Genomic DNA, 22,711 nt, shown 5'->3' with positions numbered 1-22,711 from the left:
TTATCGTATCTAATAATTATACTTTAATAATGTAAGGATGAACATTTTGTAAGTTCAAAAACGTTTTCCGACATAACAAATTATAAACCACGTGATATGAGGAACGTAACTGTAAAATATTTCTAGTAGTACTTAGAACATTTGATACGATGAAAACCTTCTTGCTGGTTTCAGAGACCTTCGTAGCTATCCTCAACCAAAAATAGCCAACTTTATAAAAAAATATTATTGCTTATATTTTTGTATTTGTACAAACACAAATTCATTTTATATACGAGGGAATAAGTGAAAAATCATAACAATTCGGTCGGTTTTCCTATGTGCAAGAAGTGTTTGTCGCTAATTGTCCAACATTCTAAATGATAAAATAATAAATATCTTACTTATTGGTACAAGAGCTTCAAACGATAATGAATCTAGATGCAGCCGGTCTAGTTGCTAATATCGGTTACGTTTTCCTATTCGCATCCCATTGGCAAATTTCAAATGTTATTTTAAGCCCAATATTTTAGTTTATCATATTCTTCTCCTTTTCCTTTTAGCAAAATAAAATTTAACTGTCAAAATTTTATGACAAGCAGTTAAGAGACTTTTTTAACCTAACTCGTCTAAGTCGCTATGCCACACTTTATGTGAATTATCCTTTATTAGAATAATACGATTTGCAATTTTATATCTAGACAAAACATAGTCAGAAGCAAAACGTCATAAAATATTTCACTCTCTTACCATTTTTCCTATCTTTGATGACGTTGGTTACGATGTTGTAGAAGAAATCGTGTGTTTTCTTTGGTATGATTCTCATTTTGAAAAACAAGACGAAAGCCGGCCACAGATGTCTCATCATTCTGTAATGTGTAAATATTTGAGTTATAGTAAAACAACGTCACTCTAATATAAAATAAAAAGAGAACCACTTAAACCACTACATATACCCCAGTGTTGTTAAGGGGGTGATTAGGTAAACACTGGCAGACTTATACAAAAATGTTTGACTAATCAGCCATCATTAAAAGTAATCGCATAAAGAAAACTCAACAAGTAAGAATACATGCAGAAAATATCATAATTAAGCCATTTTTTCCGAAGACTGTAGAATAATGGAATATGTCATTAGACAGCAAGCTTATCTATACTTATTCTAACTGTAAAGATATTTAGATCCACAGTTTTAGTTAACTTAGTAATCTAGGTTATATCTAAAAAAACATACAATCAAAATGCGTTAAATGAACTCTGAGCCAAATTGTACAAAAGGATGATGCCTGGTGCATACAATTGTCAAAAAGTGATAAAAAAACTTCTTAATACTGATCCTCACATACAGGCAGAACCTCGGAAGGAGACATTCAATAAATTAGTTATAAAAAAATTCATATACTTCTCAAATATGTTGAAGAACGATAATTCATAAAAGGCCCCAAGTGCCACCGCGAATGGATCGTTAGCGTTGTCCATCACGTGACTCTTAACACCGAAAGCACACGGCACGATCGCGTCAGCTGTGTAACCTCCCACCAGTTCATCAGAGTTTACAACTGCGGACTTATCATCGTTATTGTTGTACTCTCTTTCAATCGTATTCGATTCTTTCGATTTATCATTGTTTGCTTCTGTTAGAAGTTTTTGTATTCGTAGAACAAATTCGTTTGCTGTATTCTCTATTATCGGTAGCATCCCTTTTAGTTTTATTGGTCTGAAAAATATATGAACAATTTAATTAATACAATTTTTGAAAAGTTTTGTGATGACGTCTGACAGAGAAGTATGGAAGGAGAAGACGTGCTGTGCCGACCCCAAATAAAATTGGGATAAGGGCAGGAGAATGATGAATTTTTGAAAAGTTTATATAGTTTGACAATAAAAGGCACTTAATTGTTATTCAACGCTTGTCGTTTATTTAAACAGCCGTAATATTTTCCATCTCATTCAAGATAGATAAATAGCTGTAGGCTTAATACATTTTGAGGTGTCCATATTTCTTGATCATTATTGTACTCAAAGTCCGATAAACCACGATTCATCTTTCGGTGAGTCCAATAATCGTATCTGCAGTTTTGGACTATATTCTACAACTTCTCTTATTCGAGAGTCGCTCAAGATAGGACCATCATCATAAGGATAAACATCCTAAAACATATTCTTTGGGCATGCACTTTTATGCAAAATACTAGCTCATAATTATAAATCAGATGTAATTTATTCCAATAGGTAATATAATCAGGAAATAGTAATATTATATTTATATTATCTTTCAATCGTTATGTGAGTGCAGAAATGGTATTTTTACTTCCTTGAAATATCAGCTCATTTATGGAGTACATGTTTCAGAGAAAGTAAAATAATATTAGATTCTTTAATATGAACCAAAAAAAAATCTATGAAAGCACGACTATTAACAGAACAGATGGATATTTAACTTACATTAAAACATTTTTCTTTGATGTTTTTTTTTTTTAATTTGAGTAAAAGATATACAGCCAGGTACGTAAAATTTTGAAATTATAATACTCACGAGAATATCGGAGATATCTTGGCCCGTAATCTCTTCCACTCATTTCCTCTCAAGTATAAAACGGACCCAGCAAGAGGATCCAACTCCTGATCGAAGAAGAACCCTCTATCCGTGAAGTACATGAAGTCGTTGACACATACTCGCTTGATGAGCTCAGGGTCGCAGATGACGAGAGTTCGCCGAAAAAATTGGTGAATGCCTGAAATTATGACGATAAATTCTATAACATCTTACTTTCTGATCGAACTCGATTTACTGAAAACAGATGACTTGTAAGAATCAAGATGGCCCAATGGTTAGAACGCGTGCATCTTAACGGTGCGTTGGTGGGATTGTGGGTTTAAACCTAGGCAAGAACCACTGAATATTCATGTGCTTCATTTGTGTTTATAATTCATCTCGTGTTCGACGGTGAAGGAAAATATCGCGAGGAAACCTGCATATGTCTAATTTCATAGAAATTCTGTCATACATGTATTTCACCACGCTGTTCCAATGCGGGTTGCATTGGAACAGCGTGGTGGAATATGTTCCAAACCTTCTCCTCAAAGAGAGAGGAAGCCTTAGCCCAGCCGTGGGAAATTTACAAGCTGTTTCAGTTGTTTTTGACCGCTTGTGGTAATGAAAGTAAAGTCTTCAATGCCAATGTTCATCGTTTCAATTACAGGCGTTATTCATAAACGTGTTTTCGTTCAAACGATGTTCTTGTTAGTTTCCCTTTCTTGCTTCAATGAACACGATAAGCTGAATGCAATGTTGTTATAAAAACAAATTATACAAATTCAACAATTGCTACTTGAATGGAAAAACTGAAGAACTTTATTACTAGTTGATTTCAAATTTCCTATTCGTACGATTTCTGATGTCTGATCGTCCGAACTTTGTCCATTAATAACCACATGACCAATTTTAATAACGCGCTCACTCCTGACGGATAATGCCAACTACCTAAGGAATATTAGAGTCCTCAAACATTGTATTCTTCATTAATGCCATCGGATTATAAGAGTTATGAAAACACTTATAACCCGATGGCATTTTCTTTCCGAACCAACACCTTTAGGTGCTTTTACATAGGATTGTTAACACTTCTAAATTCCAAATTTCGGGTTGCTATTGAAACTTTCTTAATAGAATATCCAACGACATTTTGTTAATCCTACTCTGGTTTTGAACCTTGAGGAAAATCTTATGTGTTAGTCACTAGACAAACGAGACAGTAAAGTCGATACTTAAGTACTTTATAAGTTACACTATTAGAATATATTATTATTAAAATAGTAGTCTCTTTTTATCAGTTCGGAAATTTTAAATCAACTCGAAGCTATATCAAACATAACGATATCAAAATAAATAAATGATTGACTATCGTCTCAGTACGTAACAGCAAAACAAAACGAAAATTTAACATTATAAATTCAAACCTAATAGAACCCATATGTTAAACAAATGCTATTGACGACAATGTCAGAATGATAAAACTGGTGTATAAATAAATATATAAAACACTTGATTAACACGTAATCACTGAACAATGAACTATAATCACATAATTTAAAACTACCCTCATATTATAAAACAAAAGGCGACGGCTTCATCTGTAGTGTGCGTAGTAATTAACAATTTGCCGATACGTCAATAATTAACAAATTAATTGACAACACTTGACGTATTAACGAAAAGGCGTGTTATTTCACTACGGTTGTATTCGCTTTTATTGCTTCACTATAATGTTGGTAACGCTCCATGTACCTTATCTAATCTAATTTCTCTTATAAATACTCTTTAGTTTATAATAAATATAAAAAAAAAAACTTCAAATTGAATAACTAAGAAATGTAATAAGAATATTAGGTATGTATATTGCATTAGTCATTCATCACGTCTGATCTAGGTTCAGACTGACAATGGAGGTCCTAGCTATCAGCTTGGCCTAAAACTGAATAGGGGTTGTAATCTCGATCGCACCGATCAATCTTGTCTCCTCACATTGCCTTAATAATTTGCTTACTTGATGTTAATAAGGCTGCTTACATACGCACCGCAAAAAGGAAATACGTCGACTCGTAAACTCAAATTATGAACTAAATTTATGATCGCAATTTATCGCATTTTATAATATCGTCTGTAAGCAACCTAAGACTTATTTTAATATTTTGTCAATGCTATTTTAACATGTTGTTTTAGATCTATTGTATTTTAGTTGTAGATCTATTATATCTAGTCATATCATCAAACAAAACTACAAAATATGTCAACGGTTTTCGTCCGATCCAGACCCGGGACTATATTCTGGATTCTGGGAATGTCTTTGTTTAGAACATTCGTAAAAGGCAATGTAAATATTTAATGAATACACATAAAAACGTTACAAGTAAAATATTTCATGATTGATGAAAGCTAATACCTACTGAATATTTAGGTGGTTCTTTTTTAATTTTTTTTTTAATAGTGTCAATTCATAATTACATAAATATGAGACAACATCACATACATTACTCTGATCCCAATGTATGGTAAGTAGCTAAAGCACTTATGTTGTGGAAAATCAGAAGTAACGACGCTACCACAAACGCCCAGACCCAAGACAACATAGAAAACTAATGATAATCTACATTGACTTGGCCGGGAATCGAACCCGAGACCTCGAAGTGGCGTACCCATGAAAACCGGTGTACACACCACTCGACCACGGAGGTCGTCGAGGAGTTTTGGATCTACATTTCGAACGGCTATTTTCATTTAAAAAGTTATTTTATAAAATACTGACAAACACGCCACTTATTTTGCTTGGACTTAGGAGGTACGTACCCAGACGAAATGGTTGAAAGCCCTACCACCTTGTATAATGGTGTTACCATTATATAACAAAATTGATAATAATAACCAATAACGATAGCAATAACGCCGTTCATAACATAATGGCAATCAGTTTTAGAGCGTGACGATATTGAAGCTATCAAGATCGAAACAGCTTAAGTGTTTGTCATCATTCAACTAGGGATAACGAGTTCAAATCTACTAATAGAAGATGTATCTTATCACTAGCTATACCTGCAAATTACTACAAAACTATATAACCCAACCTATATCAAACAAACCAACACAACCTAGGAAGGGGTAAATTAAAGACAGGCATATATCTTTTCCCAGAACTCAAACTGTCTCCATACCAAATTACATCTATTTTGGTTCAACAGTGTAGGCTGTACTATCGTATTTATTTATAGTATCGATTTTAATTTAAGCTTCATAATTTTCAACATATAAACGTATTTGCATATATAGAAGACCATTTAACATAATATACTAATATTTTACATAAATATCTATTTAATAACTCAAATATTCTTAAGGTTATTGGAGCTTATTGGTAGAAAATAGAAAAGACTGAACATCTTCTTCGAACATCTTCTTCTACGAACTAAATTAGTTTTTATAATTCATCTCATGCTTGACGGTAAAGTAAAACATTTAGGGTGCGGCGTCTTGTGTCTAATTCTACGAAATTCTGCCCGAACCACCAACCCAATATACCAAGGCCCTTACACTAACAGTGGAACTCTACAGATTATTACTTTATAATTCAACTATTTCTAGAAAATACTACATATATGTATATTTCAATCAAGTGCTTTTATTGAAACTTTCGAACTGAATTATAATTCAAAATAAATCATTAAAAAAGATAACATTAAATATTCTCTTTATAATATGTTCTTCGTAGAAGCTTTTAATATCGTATCGTTATATAGGATTGAAATTAATACGCGCTGTGCTTATCATTAAGTTGTTATGAGAAATAAACTTTAACATAAAGTAATAAAAAAACAGGTTCCGTTCCATCTTTAAAATCGGCACAAAATTCTGTATAGGGAATTGAATTAATTGGTGTAAATAAATTCCTTTAATTATTTTTCTAATTTAATATTATTCCTGTTGCTTTAATCAATATCGATTAGACGAACAAAAATATCATCTTTATTGTATGGAACATTTTATATATACAAGCAGATAGTGTTTTTTAGTATATGTTCTTATAGGCAACAGAAATACACATCATGGTGACAAACGGACAGACGGGATGGATGGACAACGGAGTCTTAGAATTAAGGTTTTATTATTTGGGTACGGAACCCTAAAAAAGTTACTTTCTGTTTTACTACTGGAACCTACCGATAAGAAGCTTTGTAGTTGCTCTTTCGAATGTAAATGAAATCTATAGTCAATTCAGTCCTACACAGAATTTTTACCTAATTGCTCTTTTTAAATTCACATTATTCCTCTGCGTAATAGTACGTCCCAGGCGACTTGGAAAAAACACTTGACGGTATTATTTTTAAATAAACAAAAATCAGAGTAACAAACTCCAAATATAGTGTTAGTCATACTACCTCATAGACTTAGTATTAATCATATGCAATTTTAATGTCTTATGTCTAAGTCTGTCTGTCTGTCTATCTTATCCCTAAGTTCCTTGTGATGTTTTTCTTTTTGTGTGATATGTTTCTTTTTTTTAGTATAAGGGCTTTTTAGTTTTTAGTTTTTGTTCTTATAATTTCATTTATTTATTTTCGTGTGCGCGCATGTGTATATGTTTACGCAATAGTCAGGGGCCATGTGCTAATGCACAGCTTATACTGAGATGAACCCCTTGCTACCTACACTGTGTTCTTTAAATTGAATTTTTTTTTTCCTGTATAATCTATGTAATGTGTGTGTGTAGCAAAATAAATAGTTTAAAATGGTTTATATCTCACTCATCACTTTAAATCTCACTTATGAAATGTTGAAAATCGATTTACATTAATACGTCTTGTTTTGACTTCTACGTTGAATCTTAACAAATGATGATTTCGAATTGATTGATTCTAACAACAGCCTGTAAATTTCCCACAGGTGGCCCACTAAGGCCACTCTCTCCCATTGAGGAGATGGTTTGAAACATAGTCCATCACGCTGTTCCAATGCTGGTTGGTGGAATACACATGTGGCAGAATTTTTATGAAATTAGACACATGCAGGTTTCCTTACGATGTATTCCTTCACCACCGAGCCCGAGATGAATTATGAACACAAATTAAGCACATGAGTATTCAGTGGTGCTTGCCTGGGTTTGAACCCGAAATCATCGATTAAGATGCACGCGTCCTAACCACAGGGCCAACTCGATTAATATTATAAATATTAAAGTAAGTTTTTTTATTAGTTTGCCTGTTACGTTTTCAAGTATTTATTTACACAATCGATCATCATGAAATATTACACACACACATGCGTAAACCAGCCACCTGTATAAACATACCTAAAATCTTTTTGTTCTTGTATTTGTCGTAGATTTTCTTAAAGCAAATTCCTCCTTGTTCTTTCCCCGCGACCACAGGTCCAATATGTCCCACCACAGGCAAAGCCGGGGGAGAAAACACACCCCGGTTTACCCAATAATCGTAATCGTACATAAGCACACATAATACTAGGTTAACGTATATTAAATATGTACATATATGCCACAAGATTTCACTACCAAATGTATAATTTTCTGAAATCCACACTAAAAAAATCACCGATTGAAATAAATTATTTTTAAATCCGAACATTTTCACGATTCGTTATCACATTATCGTTCTAAGTTTAAATTTTTTTTTTTAATTTTTTACAGTGTTTTTCAGTCAATAACCGGCACCAAAATTTACATTTTTTTTTAATGATAACACTTTTAAAATTAACTATTAAACACAAATAATTTGATTTTAAATTAAAGAATTAAAAACTATTAGAAATAACATCGATTCCAAATCGAAACTGTTATACACACTAAACGTCAAATTAAAATTTGGCGCGCAACCACACAACAGCTCGCGCATGCGCGGTAGCCGAATGTGTTAACAAAACATGCGCAACTCTATGCTGTAACAGTGAAAGTTCGCTTAAAGATTGTCAGACGGCAGAGCGATGCGATTTTTGGTGAACTAGTTTTTTAACTCGATTCACATCACTGACTCGACCATTCATCCGTTTATATTTAAATAAGCCACTCAAATAACACTTTCTCATTTCGCGCTTAATAAAAAAAAAACACCTGTCATAAATTAAGTTGAAGGCATGAGCAATATAACCAAAGATCTTAAATAAATTAAAATGATTGCAAAGAATTATTACGAATATAAAAAGAATCGTATTACATATTAATGGGAAGTTATACATAGATAATAAATACAGATAATATACCATTTATAAATAAATATTGCATAGTATGTATTTCTATTATAATTACTTTTTTTAATCTGTATTTTTTTTTATTTAAAATATTAAGCTATTACGTCCACATAACATATGTACAAACGGTGGGTCAACTAGCATTGTTGGCATACCAATATAATATATTTTAGAAAACCGTTTTCTTATTATACAACCATATTTCCTAACAAAACTTGTTTTACAATTGGATGTTGTGTGATACTATTTTAACGAACATAATTATTGAAATGTTTTGTGTTTATATTATTATATGACTGAATTTAAAAGTAAAGACACTTATATATGATCTAACTACAATGAGGTTGCAATAGTATTTTTTTTTTAATACGACGAAATTTTACTCAAAGATGACACTAAAATATACTTAATTAAGAATCCTTTTTCTTTATTGAAGTAAAAGAAAGAGACAAAGAATATCCAATTGCAAGGCGTTCCGTGGTTTTTCCTGTTAATTAAAAGGATTCCAAACTTATTCCACCTTTTTCCACGCAACATATCTCTCGAGATAAATCCGTCTTAGCAAACTTTATTCTGTTTTAAGTTTGCTTGTTGTATCATCGTAATATATTTTATAATTATTTAGCACGTCAAAGAGAAAATAATGCTACTTTAAACTCCAAGGTTGAATACCTTGTGCATAAACATATCTTCAAGGTATGGCTGTACATGGATTATGACTATGAGCTTCCAAATCTAGTAGCATTAGTGATCAAGACATTGGTGTTACAAGCACAAAATGACATTACAACTAAGATTACTGGTTAGACTAACGCAATGATTAGCTTACGCTTAAGAGCGAGGTGGCCCAGTGGCTATGACATATTTAGGGGATTGTGAATTCAAAACCGATAATGCATCAGTAAGATTTCATTTGTTTAATTTGTGTTAATAATTTAACATCTCTTCTATGGCTAATCTACAACGAATACAGATGGATAGAAACATTCTCAAGAGTATTTGTGAGATATTTACCAACTGTTACGTTTTTTTAACGCTTCTTATTAGAGACAGACAATGGTAGTATGTACACAGCCGAAACAACGAAAAACAGTTTAATGTGAGACAAAAAATATTTCATTCTTTTTTTTTAACCTTGCAATACTAAATGAAACACAAGTGTATCGATTATGCTCGTATTGTGCAATAATTGTTTACTTTGTGTGTTATTACTACATCCACATAAGCAAGGATGGAGTATTTGTACAACCGTCAAAATTACGTATATCGCAATGCCGATGAACTCTCAAATAGCGAGGGCATATCTAGAATTATAAAGTACGCGAACACATTCATACATTTCGCAAGAGTGACGCAAAATGCGTCGAGTCTCGTTAATCGTGTAAGCTTAAATGTTAACATCCTAATACACTTGGACGTCTTACAACATCATCCGTAGAATGAAGCGTGGCCGCGTTCTATATTTGAAATATAATTTTTAAAAAGAAAAGAACTGATTTTTATGGTACTAACTATCGTTCAAAAATCAGATTATGATTTACTAAAGTATTGTTAAGTGTTAGTATTGTTATATTGTTAATATTTAGTTATAAGATTATGCTTTACGAAAGTCAGTATCGATAAAATTACTAGTTAGTAAAGTATAATCTGATTTTTGAACGATAATTAGTACCGAAAGAAAATCAGTTCTAGTGTAATTAAAATTTAACTGAATGCCGGACTTCTAAATAATTGGCAATAATAATAATAACTATATAGATAAGAAACAGCAATTAGCAGCAATTCTACAATATTGATCACAATTCATATACCTACTTGAGAAAAAGATTCAATGAATGTTCAAAGAAATCGCATGTGTGTAATAGCCGCCTGAACGAAACTGTGCAAATTTCCCGCTTCAAATGAGGTATTATGAAATAATAATCATCTTAACCGATAAGTCCTATTAAGTCCAATATTTTTTTAATATTCCATTTTTCCTATTTTAAATATATATTTTTTTAAGTTTCCGAACAAAATATTTCGATTTGGCAATTCATCTAAGGAGTTTTTAATACATTTATATCACGATACTATTATACCCTAGAACCCTAAATTAGTGTAAAAATTTGAAAGCTGCCACCGCCAACTGGAACTCACTGACAAGGTTATTAATAGTAGGTTATAAAACCTTGTCAATGAAACAATACATACACGTGTCAACTCATACGATGGTCGGTTAAACAGTGTTGGAATTTATTAATTGCAGTCAGATCAGAACACCCATCTATACAAATATTATAAAAACATAAAATTAATTTGTATGTAGGTAATGATCTAATTCAATACTTTCATAGTATTCTTTATTTTAGTTTTTATTTAATTATAGTATACTAGTAGTCGCCCGCGGTTATACTCGCGTTTTAGGGTGTTGGTTGTCATGTGTTAGAAAAGTTAGCCTATATTCTTTATTGGAGTTCAAGTTTGCTTCAAACCAAATTTCATCGAATTCGGTTCAGCTGTTTGGTCGTGAAAGAGCGAAAGACTGAGTTAATTTTATAATTATAATATTAATAAATAAAAATTTTAACAAAAAGAAAAACCGACTTCAAACAAATGTGTTAATGTGCTCAAAAAAGTAATAAAAATAATTGCATATTCAACATATCTTTTAGACTCCTAGATACCATCAGAACTGGATAAAATTAAAATGGGACTACACGGGAAGCACTACCTTTCAAACAAAAAAAATTATCAAAATCGGTCCACCCAGTAAAAAGTTATGAGGTAACAAACATAAAAAAAAAATAAAAATAAAAAAAAAATACAGACGAATTGATAACCTCCTCCTTTTTGAAGTCGGTTGAAAATACAGACGTATTGATAACCTCCACCGTTTTGAAGTCCGTTGAAAATATTATCTATATTTTCATTCATTCATTTAAAGATATAGATTGGTAAAAATGCTATCTTCATTCTTGAATCTATAACTACTTTAGACCCTGATACTATGGCCCGCGGACCACAGACGTGGTTACGTGAACAGTCGTCAGTGGGTCACTTTCAAGTTTATATTTATATTGTAATTAACCGCCAATAGATCAGATACACGTGCTTTTTTTCACTTCGAACTATCGTATCTTGTATAAGAGCCACATAAATGGTAACAGGGTATCCCGTTACTGAAAGACCCTTTTTCATCTTATTCCACCAGGATCCCCAATGAGGTTTAATGGATACACAAGGCAGATTTTTATCTACCACGTGCTAGTTTCATAATGATATTTTCCGAGCACGAGATGATTATAAATATAAATTAAGAACATAAATTCAGTGACAATTCCCCGTATTTGAACTCAGAATATTCAGTCATGATTCACGTCTTGTAACTACTGGGCCATCACGGATCATCGCCCATGCCTTTGGTGATTCTATTTTATAATTTGAATTCATTACTAGAATATTTATTTGGTATTACACGCTCATCATATATTCTGCATAAATATTTAGCATGCCCCTTTTACGGTTTAAGGGGTGAATGGCACGGTCTGAATGGCAGGCTAGACATCATACATGCACGAAGGACACAACACGTTAGTGTCCAAGATTGGTGGCGTATGGTTAATATTTTGTAAAGGACAATTTGAAATGGTCAAACTAGTGAGGGCCACATCCTAAAAGGCTGTTATGCCAGTTTACTATTTGTTTGCTATTATGCATATAATAAAAGTGGAGTGTCTGTTTGTAATATTGAAGTGAATGCATATGTATTTTAACATGGTACATATACCAACTACAGGCACAAGGGACATAAAATCTTAATTCCCATGGTTGGTGGCCTATTGACGATGTAAGGAATAGTTAATATTTCTAACAGCGCCCTTGTCTATGGGTGATGGTGACCACTTACCATCAGGTGGCCCATATGCACGTCCGCCAACCTATACCATAAAAAAAAAAGAAAAAAAACCAAACCATTTTTGTTTTAAATTTTCGTCAGTCTGTCTGTTTTTAAGGCTTTTACTTGCAGATAGCTGAGATAATAAGGAGTAATTTAGGCTACTATTATTTTAGAATTATGTATAAAGGCACGCTAAAATGTCCAGTATATATATCTATGTATGTATGTTTATCAACTAGCTGAGTTGTTGAGAACGTTTAACAGAACAGTTTAACATATATTAGTGATTTGAAATGGAATTTATGCTTAACTGAGAAATGTCTAACACTTAAGCAATAACTTTATCCGCACCGAGTATTTGCGAAGTAAACCGATGACCGATTGGCCCACAAAACCGTTAGGGCTGTCACATCGTAGAATTAAGTATCAAATCTAATTAAATATAACATAATATTACAGTGCAAAATGTGGTAGTAATATTTAGATAATCTGTTAATTAATGTAAAACTAATATGCAAATAATTTATATCTTTATTTGTCTTTTTTTGGAAACTTGAAAATTATTACAGTGGCAACCCTATTTATTATGTACCACGTTAAGAAATACTTACAAAATCATTATACAAACGATTTCTATCAAGTTACTTGAATATTGAATCAAATCTCAGTAGGCGATTAATAAATGAAACAAAAATAGAAAGTTCAAGAATCAATATCACTGTATCTTTAGCGAGACGTTACTTGTACGCCGATTCTTACCACATAAACCAATTTTATTTCATAGGCAAACGACTGGCAAATTATGGCATGTGGTCACCACCAACCATAAACATTGGGTTTATAAGAAATATTATCCACCCCTTACGTCTTGAAATGGCATCAACCTTGAGTACCTACCAAGAACTTTTGTGATCTGGTCTACACAACTTTCGAACCGAAACACAAAGATACTATTACTTAGCAATATTCTATTGAGGCAGGGCGTATCTTCTTTTTTCTTAATTAATCAAAAGTCCGCAGGCTGCTGCCCGCACAAATCATATCTTTTATTTGTTAACATTTTCTTTTACTTTTATGTGACTGTGTGTTTTTATTGACAGATTATATAAGCACATAGATTAATATGTTATGTCTGATGTGCATTTGGCTAGTCTTCATTCAAAATTGCAGCTGAAATTGATTCAGAGAAAAAAGTAACATCCTGCATAAACGTCCTAAGCCAAGGTTCCTTTTGGAGAAATATTTTGGAGCTTATTTCACTACGCTGTTCCAATACGGATTGGTAGGTACGTGTATCGCAAAGTTTTATACGACCTATGAAAATATCGTTATTTCCTTAAAGGCTAAGCAGGAGATAAATTATTATAAATACAAATTAAGCACATTAATATGCAGTTGTGCTTGCTCTGTGGGCTGGAACCCACAATCTTCAGTGAGGTTTACATGTTCTACCCACTCTCATAAAGATATCATCTAAAACCGTCAACTATAGTTAATATGATCAAGAAAATGTTATTTCTCCTCACATTCATATTTCTTGTTATAATTTTTCAATGTCATGAACGACATTACAATTTTGTCTGAATCATCATGACTAGATAGTCTATACACTACCTACATGACCTCTATAAAGAATACAAAATATATAGCTGTTAAGTACACCACACATTTCGTAGATTATAAATATTGTCGTCGCCTAATGTATCAATACCTTGGAGCATAATGCATTAAAAAAAAGTATCGATATCGCCTGTCACAGACTTGGTTAATTATTGGCGCGAAATTTGGGCGCTTCGACCATACTATTTCTGAGTTATAGCTGTGATGGTTAGTATTTTTTATTAATTATTATGTACTTAAAGTTATTAAACTAAATATTAATGTTATTGTTGATTGTTTTTTTGTAAAAAGATTTAAGAAATCGTTATTAATAGTATTAAGTAGTCTCGTATATCTACTGTTAAAACAAATATGATATAATATATTCTTCTCTAGAGCCCCGCTTACCGAGTGGCACGATGAGAATCTTAATCGATAATTATGAGTTCGACAAGGCAGGCCACTGAATTCATATGCTAAATTTTAATTTAGAATTTATCTTGAAAAACCGTACTAAATAATCCGCATTGGACTAGCGACCATGTGGTGTACATGTAGAACCTGCACCTATTTCTTCTTAAAAAGGAACTGCAATTGCAGACTTTCTTAACTCTAAAATTGTATTATTCTACTCATTGTATCAATAACAGATACAATATAAAAACAACAACTATCGTTATATTTCATTTATTCCTTAATATTACATAACACGCACTTCTGTTGTCAACGCGTGTATTTAATAGCTGAAGTGTCATTACTGGCTGATAACCTCAGAGATCCAGTCGTTGTATTTAGCGGTGTTCAGGAATACTGAAACAAATACACAGGAAACATGATTAAACCAGGAAGCTTTGCGAAATACCTAATATATATTCGTTTAAATCATTATATACGACTTACGACACTTTGCGTCTGAGAAAATACAAAACTGGTGACGACACATGCCGTGACATTCAAGACTATTGTAAAGGTTTTTTTTTATTAAACACAGCTAAACCTTATTTACTGTAGTACATAAATATTCAAATATACAATATATATTCGATATGTAACAAGAATGATAATAATATTGACTAAAGTATATTATAACAAATAATGTCATAAATTAAAACATAAATGATTTATGTCTACGTTTTAAATTTCAGTAAATATGTACAATATATTCGTAATATTTCTCGCCTAATAATTATTATGGTACACAGAATGCTGATATATTATCTATCCGATCGACTATTGGCGAGATGAGTCGGCAATCTATCATAGTAAATGTGATAAATGGGCTCGTAATTGACTAATTTTGACCCTCATTCATTGCTTTCCCCTGTTAGTTTTCATTGTATGAAATATATTATCTTTGTCGAATACAAAATAAATAAGGTCGTGTACTTATTAAATGATTCAACGCAAATGTGTATATGTATTTATTTATTTTATCTTTTTTTTGTACCAAGAGGCACAGATTATTTCGCCAATGTCACATGTCGCAAATATAGACAATATGACAATATACAATGAAAGAAAATATAACACTTTATGGTTTTTTTTAATTCTTATTGGATCATTGAATAGTTTTTGTATTTCTTATTGGCAAAGTGGAACATTTTGAATATTCAAACAATTTACTATGATCAACAAGAGATCGTTAATAATTTTTAAATTTAGAATAATTAAATTTTTCAGAGTGTGACACAGATTTCAATAGTTTTATTTTTATTTTATTTCGCTTTCATAAATTAAGATGAGAATTTCATTTTATAATTATGTTAATTATTGAATAACTTATTGGGTATCCACTTTTTACAGTTTATATTATAGTCTAAGTGTGTTAGGCGCGGTCGTAAGTTTTATGTATAAATGGTAACCTAGGTCCATCCTTGGAGTCCAAGCTTACTTCATCAAATTCCGTTCAGTGGTTTAGCCATAAAAGCGTAACAGACCGACAGATTACTTTCGCATTGATTATATTCATAGACATTATATTTTGTAACTTTATTTATATACGAATAAAATATATAATGTGGATATAACTAGAGGAAGATAATTTTGTAGTAAAAGTGTCCTCACCTGAACTGCCTTCCGCGACGGCGGTGAGTACACCGACTTGCACGCCTTCGCTCACAAGAGGAGCTCCCAAGTCGAACTGTAAATGAAACGTATTGTAAATATTATCTGTGACAATTATTTATTTCTAACAAATGAGATCCATTAGCTAATTTATCTGTCCTAATACAAAGACTTATCTTATTTTTTATTGTTTGAAACAATTGAAATAAATTAATTTTATATTTTTTTTAGTGTTACGAGAAATTATTTTTTCAAACAATGATCGTTTAGTTTATCCGTAAACCAAAATAGTTTGTTTGCTTTTAAATTAAAAGTGAACAGCAAAACGGTATTAGCATGAGATATTTCTGCTTAATATTGAGTTAGAATAATTTTCCATAAGATTATACAGGAAACACTCAGCTATACATACTCTCTGAGTTGTAAACGACAAACTTTAACGTACGCTGTTGGCCACAAAAGTGTAGCAGGACAAGAGACGCCGATTGTCGGCTGATATCTTTGAAACAATACTGATATTTAGAATAAAATGTTGTCTTACATACATTTTCTCATTATTATCTAACTTTAATATCTTATTTACGAAAATCGTTAATTTATATCTCACAAAATCAATTTTTAGGGTAATGAATATTCAAGCTTATATTCAAGCTTGATGAATATTGAAACAGCTTGGAATAAGTTCCAAATATTCTTCTGCCTTTGTCCCCCCACTGGGATGTTAAGGCTGTTATTGTGCTTACCTCGGTAGCCTCGCCGTCTTCACTGCTGCCAACAATGCTGCCATCTTCATTAGCTTCCAAATCCACGTTGAAGCAGCTCAGCTGTTCACCAGGAGCTAAATAACACAAAACAATAAATATCGATTTAAGAAACCTTAGTAAAAAAATCTCTCATTCATAAAATGAATACCCTTGTATTCGTTTTATTGAATGTAATAATTAAAAAAAAGTTTTGCGTCTATGGTTTGCTAGTTAAGATTTTATAATAATCCAGGTAGATTATTACTTCAAAATCGAACAGTTATAGATCATTATCCACAATAATTCAATCATAACAATTGTAAGGACGGGACTAAGTCAATAAAGTAGATGTTTAAAGTTTGAAGATAAATTTATTACTGCTCTCAATACCATGTGTCATCTGATTATATACTACACTACACAATAATTAAGAGCGATATTTCGACCGCAGATGTCAAACTCAAAAGAATACTGCACAAAGGTTCACAAGGACAATAGAGGAAAAACAGACGTAAATAAGGAATGTATTGAGCGTAAAATCAGTCGTTTTACGCACATTAATTCACGCTTTTATGTGGTACGAAAGTTTAACACTACCAGTTTCCAAATTCCGCCCAACTAAAGCAGACAACATAATAACAATCTGCATAAATTCTTATCATCACAAACCATCATTAAACATTTATCATTAGAAACATAAATTTTACGCCTACAGACGTGAGTAACATTGATGAGACGCTAGGAACCTAATAATGGCTCAACATCAGCCTTGATATTTGTAATTATATTTTAAAACGTTAAAAGATTATAGGAAATGTAACTTACCGCCGTCAACAGCGCCATATCCGCAAAGTTTGCCAGAGGCAGGGACCTCATCGCTCTCAGCAAGAGCAATGGGACTGATGTTGTCTACGAAAAAATACAAAATCAATCAAACGATTAACCACAGATAAAATATTTTTATTCTAAAATATATAGTTCATTTTTAATTATAGCAAACATTAGGACACCAGTAAATCTTGTATCTCCCATATATAAACTTTTGCCAATAAAATAAAAAGTGATTTCAAAATGTAGCGCAAATGCATTTAACCACAGAAATACGAAGTTAATAACTATAATGGCAGCTTGGCCATGCTTCAATTGTGATATGGAGAGGCTGTTTTTAAAATATTTAATTAAATTGTAACTAAACACCCGATTACCAATAAAAAATTATTGTAATTAACGTGCCAAAGGGCCCAAATGCTTTCGAGACAATACTATTAGTTAAATAAGAAACATCAGACGCGTCCAAACGAAATTAAACGAAATTGGTTATCCGAAACTCTAAGAAGTTTTCACCAACTTCCAACGACCCTTTAATTTATAGAGCGGTCGTTAGCGTCGAATTTTAATTGTGTTGACCTGCCTCGAGCTGGCGAGTCAATTATTTTCTTATTTTTTTCTCTAAACAATAATGTTTCTTAAATAAGACATTTGTAATTGTTCTTGTATTCACGAGTTTAAAGCCACAAAACTATGTTCGTTACTCGTACTACTTGAAATTCTTTATTCTAGACTTAATTAGGTCCTTTATTTATGATTTATGTTAACATAAATATCACAGTTTAATAATATTTTTATTGACGTAAAATAACTTCGCTTTCATTAACCTTTTTTACTAAAACTCAGTAGTTTTTAGGTTATCTTAGACAATACAAAACTAATTTACTTTAAGTTACCAGGTACCGGTGTCTTTACGTACTTTTGTGATTAGATTAAACACTAAAAATCCTGATTTTATATTACAGGAGAACCTATTAACCCTGTAATGATTGGCCTTGTACTTTACATCTAGCCACTAAAACAACTAGCTATATCAATCTCAGTCCTAACATACCAGTATTTTCCAAAACTCGGTTGAGGTTAATGAGAGCGACATCGTTAGCGCCGGTTGCTTCGTCGTAGTCGGGGTTGAGGCGGACCGTGGTGCTCTCAGTCACAAGCTCGGGACGGATCACGTCAGCGGCGCCATAACGGACCCAGATGAAGCGGGCGCTGGTAATACAAGGATAGAGCTTATAATATGAACATAATGTGTCAACAACAACAACAGCCTGTAAATTCCCAATGCTGGGATAAACGCCTCCTCTCCCTTTGAGGAGAAGGTTTGGAACATATTCCACAACGCTGTTCCAATGCGGGTTGGTGGAATACACATGTGGCAGAACTTCAATGAAATTTGTCACATGCAGGTTTCCTCACGATGTTTTCCTTCACCGCTGAGCACGAGATGAATTATAAAGACAAATTAAGCACATGAATCAGCGGTTCTTGCCTGGGTTTGAACCCGCAATCATCGGTTTAGATGCACGCGTTCTAACCACTCGGCCATCTCGACTCATATGTTAATGTCTATTTATAAAATATTATTAACAAAGTTAAGTACATCTTATATATTAATAGCTAAGCGATTTAGCTGCCGATTAAAAATGGTTACGGTCTCATTTTGAATAGGTCCAACTGTAGATGTGCAGAAAATAAAAGAGGATTCATGATTGCAATTTCCTAAATTATTACAATTTAACGAAATAAGCGGATGTAAGTTACTCGCTGATGAGTGACTTGCAGATTTTTTATGCTTGGCGCATGCACCTGATTGTAAGTGGTCACCGCACACAGACAATAGCGCTGTATGAAACATTAAGCATTCCTTACATCGCCCATGCGTCTACCACCAAGCGAAGCAGCTTACAGTGAAACAATATCATAACAAAACCTGTCATAGGTTTCGAAATTTCTAAAAAGTTATTTGAATAAACGCGAAGTTTCGCAAGAGACTCATTAGTATATAGAACCAAATAGTGGGGAGCGGGTATTACGATAAGATAACGTCGTTCCATTGGCTTTCGGCCACCCCCAAGGTGCGCCATTTTTTTTTTCATATTAAGTCAATAATATCACTTACTCGTTAAGACAGCTAGCGGAGGTGAGGACCCAGGATGCATCGATGATTGAGCCAACGCATGTTTTGAGGAGTCCTTGACCGGTGCTGGTGGCGACACGCAAGTGCACTAACCATGGGTTCTCACCATTTTGGGCGGGGGTAGAGAAAGCTGTCCAAATAATACATCGTCATTACTTAAGAATTATGAGACTACCTGACCAATTAACGAAATTTAAATAAAATATGATATGATAAATTAGGCCAATATTATCGGGTATTTAATGCAAAACTTCTTGTGTATCTGTTGTTATTCAGATTTTTAATTGTACTCAGTAGAAACTACATTCAAAACGGGTAACTTTAATAATATTTTTTTTATTCATAAGTAGTTGAATATATATCATATGTTTAATTTGATTTTAATCAAATTACAAATTCAAAAAAATTATACTTACAGCCTACACCAGTGCTGCGACCCTGAAAAAATAAAAAAAATATGTCATAAGAGGATCGCGATTTACAAATATTAAAATATATAAACAATTGCTTTAATTGTATCTATCAATAACTTATTTCATAATTTTAATTATTGTCTCATAAATAATTTTCACCAAAATTTTTTATCATAAACAAGTTAAACTTTACCAATTAGTAATACCATTATCAAAAAACAAAAAGATTAATATAGATAAAATTGAAGATTTTGATTTCCAATCATATTCAATACACACGTATAAATTTACTTATCTTTATAATTACCTGATCTGATTATAGATTAAATAAAATAATAGGCCTTGAGTTTTATTTTTACAAAAAATATTTGATTATTTTAAATTATAAATTTTGAAGATTTTAAAAATCTTTCTAACGAGTATATTTTCACCGCTATGAATGGATCTACTTTCTTTTAATTTGAGTTTTGATTAAGTGGATTAGGCTGTAGGTCAAGTACATTTAGGTTTTTTTTAATAGACATTCACAGTCATTTAGTATAAATGGCTAACTACTTTTCCGATATATATGTCTTAAGAAAATACTATAAACGTTGGATATTTTATAGTATATAAACAAGGGTCATTGAACTCGTACTTGCGTGTTACACCTACTATGCGTGTGGTACTTAAAAACTTGGGAACTAGGTAAGCACTTACGAAAGCTATGCCGATTATTTGTGAAAAAACTTAATGGCTTTACGCAGAATCGCTGGGAATATATTTCTGTGACATTTCTTTGGAACTTCGAAGTCCTATTACTATTTGTAAACTCTACCTAAGTAAATAATAGATTACATTATTATTTTTTTTGTTACAACGCTTTTCTAAAACATCTTAATCCGTCTAAAAAGTTTTTATAATTATAAATTCCTTATTCAGATTTTTAGATGCCGTAACACTTTCTAATTTATGATAATCGATTTAGTTATTTATTTTATGATCTACATAAGATTATATACTTATTTATTCTACTTTAGTTTATAAATTATATAACTAAAACTGTTAAAATTATATTAACATTTAAAATACAGTGTTATATAAGTAGATCTATACCAATGAATATGGAAAGGACCGAATTAGAATATGTTCATAGGAACCTATGTATCATTTCTAGGTTGTCCGTTTAAAAAAAAAATATATTATAGATATTTTTGACTTTTTGTAGGACATAATTTAAAAAAAATTAAAAAATAGCATACATCGGGAAATTTAAAACTGCCTAAACCTATTTTAAGTTCGTATGGTTGGCAGTTTGTTAATAAGTCTAGTTCTGCGTGTGAGCCTTTAAGCGACTAGAAAAGGCTTCAAAACATAATAAATGTGCGTGTTAATTATATTCTTGGATTAAAATATTATAAACAAAAAAAGTCCCAATCATTGAAACTAGTAATCCATGCAAATGATATACTTAATATCGCAATAATTGGATTTCATTCAATTGAATTGCAAAGCGAATGCTTTTTTTTTTCTTTTTCTCGGTTCTAAGTACCGCGATTTCAGCCTACACCAATAGTTTTTTTTTTTATTTAAACCTTATTCTTCAAAATATCAAAATGACGGAACATTAAGTCCGGAAGGTCGATGACAAATACGGCGAATTATTTTTAGGAAATATTAATCTACTTATTAGAATAGTTGTTCATATATATATTGCACATATATATATATATGTGCAATATATTTTATGTAATGCACATTTTTCTCGAGAAGAAAATAATTATAATATGAAATTTTGATAAATTATATTTCGGTGATGTAACGCATTAGTTTTCATATTAATGACTTATAAAGCACTTAATGCAGAAATTAATTAATACAAATCTTCGTAGAATTGTACATAAATTTCTTTACGAAAATACTATTTTATACTGAAGAATTGAATGTTTATCGAGTAATGAAATTTTTAAGCCTTTATTTTATTAGCCTAGGAAATATTTATGTATATTATCTAACATATGAACATGAATAACTAATTTTCTCTAAACTTCTAGTATGGCCATAGGCAATAAAAATAACTATGACATAATCTGTGTTACCTGCACTGCGGCGAACACACACAATAAAGCGAATCCGAAAGCCTTCATCTTCGTCAGCGTACAATGAACCACTAAAAATTTTCAGCTAATTATTTTATACTAATTATATATTTATCGAAGATTACCGCCCACGTCAGCGATTACTATTATTAACAGTATAGTTATCGAGCTTAAAATATATAATCCAATGATAACGTAATATATTTAATAATTTCAATTTATCGTAAAATATAAA

General features: G+C 31.9%; 2 protein-coding genes across 2 annotated transcripts in view; both read right to left on the bottom strand.

Annotated features, from left to right (window-relative positions):
• LOC124534803 (cytochrome P450 6B5-like) overlaps positions 1 to 8,584 on the bottom strand; it is a 33,644-nt gene extending 25,060 nt beyond the window's left edge. Inside the window, exons 1-4 of the mRNA XM_047110822.1 lie at positions 7,821 to 8,584; positions 2,516 to 2,714; positions 1,382 to 1,696; positions 730 to 848 (exon numbers count right to left, since the gene is read on the bottom strand). Coding sequence (XP_046966778.1) covers positions 730 to 848; positions 1,382 to 1,696; positions 2,516 to 2,714; positions 7,821 to 8,112 — 925 coding nt within the window. The 5' untranslated portion in view covers positions 8,113 to 8,584. The remainder of the gene's footprint in view (positions 1 to 729; positions 849 to 1,381; positions 1,697 to 2,515; positions 2,715 to 7,820) is intronic.
• Positions 8,585 to 14,881: 6,297 nt separating this feature from the next.
• LOC124534871 (chymotrypsin-like protease CTRL-1) lies at positions 14,882 to 22,567 on the bottom strand. Its single transcript, XM_047110914.1, has 8 exons — positions 22,477 to 22,567; positions 20,402 to 20,423; positions 19,968 to 20,115; positions 18,900 to 19,057; positions 17,843 to 17,926; positions 17,018 to 17,112; positions 16,275 to 16,350; positions 14,882 to 15,020 (listed from the first exon to the last, which is right to left on the bottom strand). Exons 1-8 carry the CDS (start codon positions 22,522 to 22,524, stop codon positions 14,965 to 14,967), a joined length of 687 nt encoding a protein of 228 aa, XP_046966870.1. The 5' UTR covers positions 22,525 to 22,567; the 3' UTR covers positions 14,882 to 14,964.
• Positions 22,568 to 22,711: the final 144 nt, after the last annotated feature.

This window comes from Vanessa cardui, chromosome 13 (genome assembly GCF_905220365.1).
Source record: "Vanessa cardui chromosome 13, ilVanCard2.1, whole genome shotgun sequence".
NCBI classification, from domain to species: Eukaryota; Metazoa; Arthropoda; class Insecta; order Lepidoptera; family Nymphalidae; genus Vanessa; species Vanessa cardui.
This window is presented reverse-complemented; position numbering and strand designations above follow the sequence as displayed.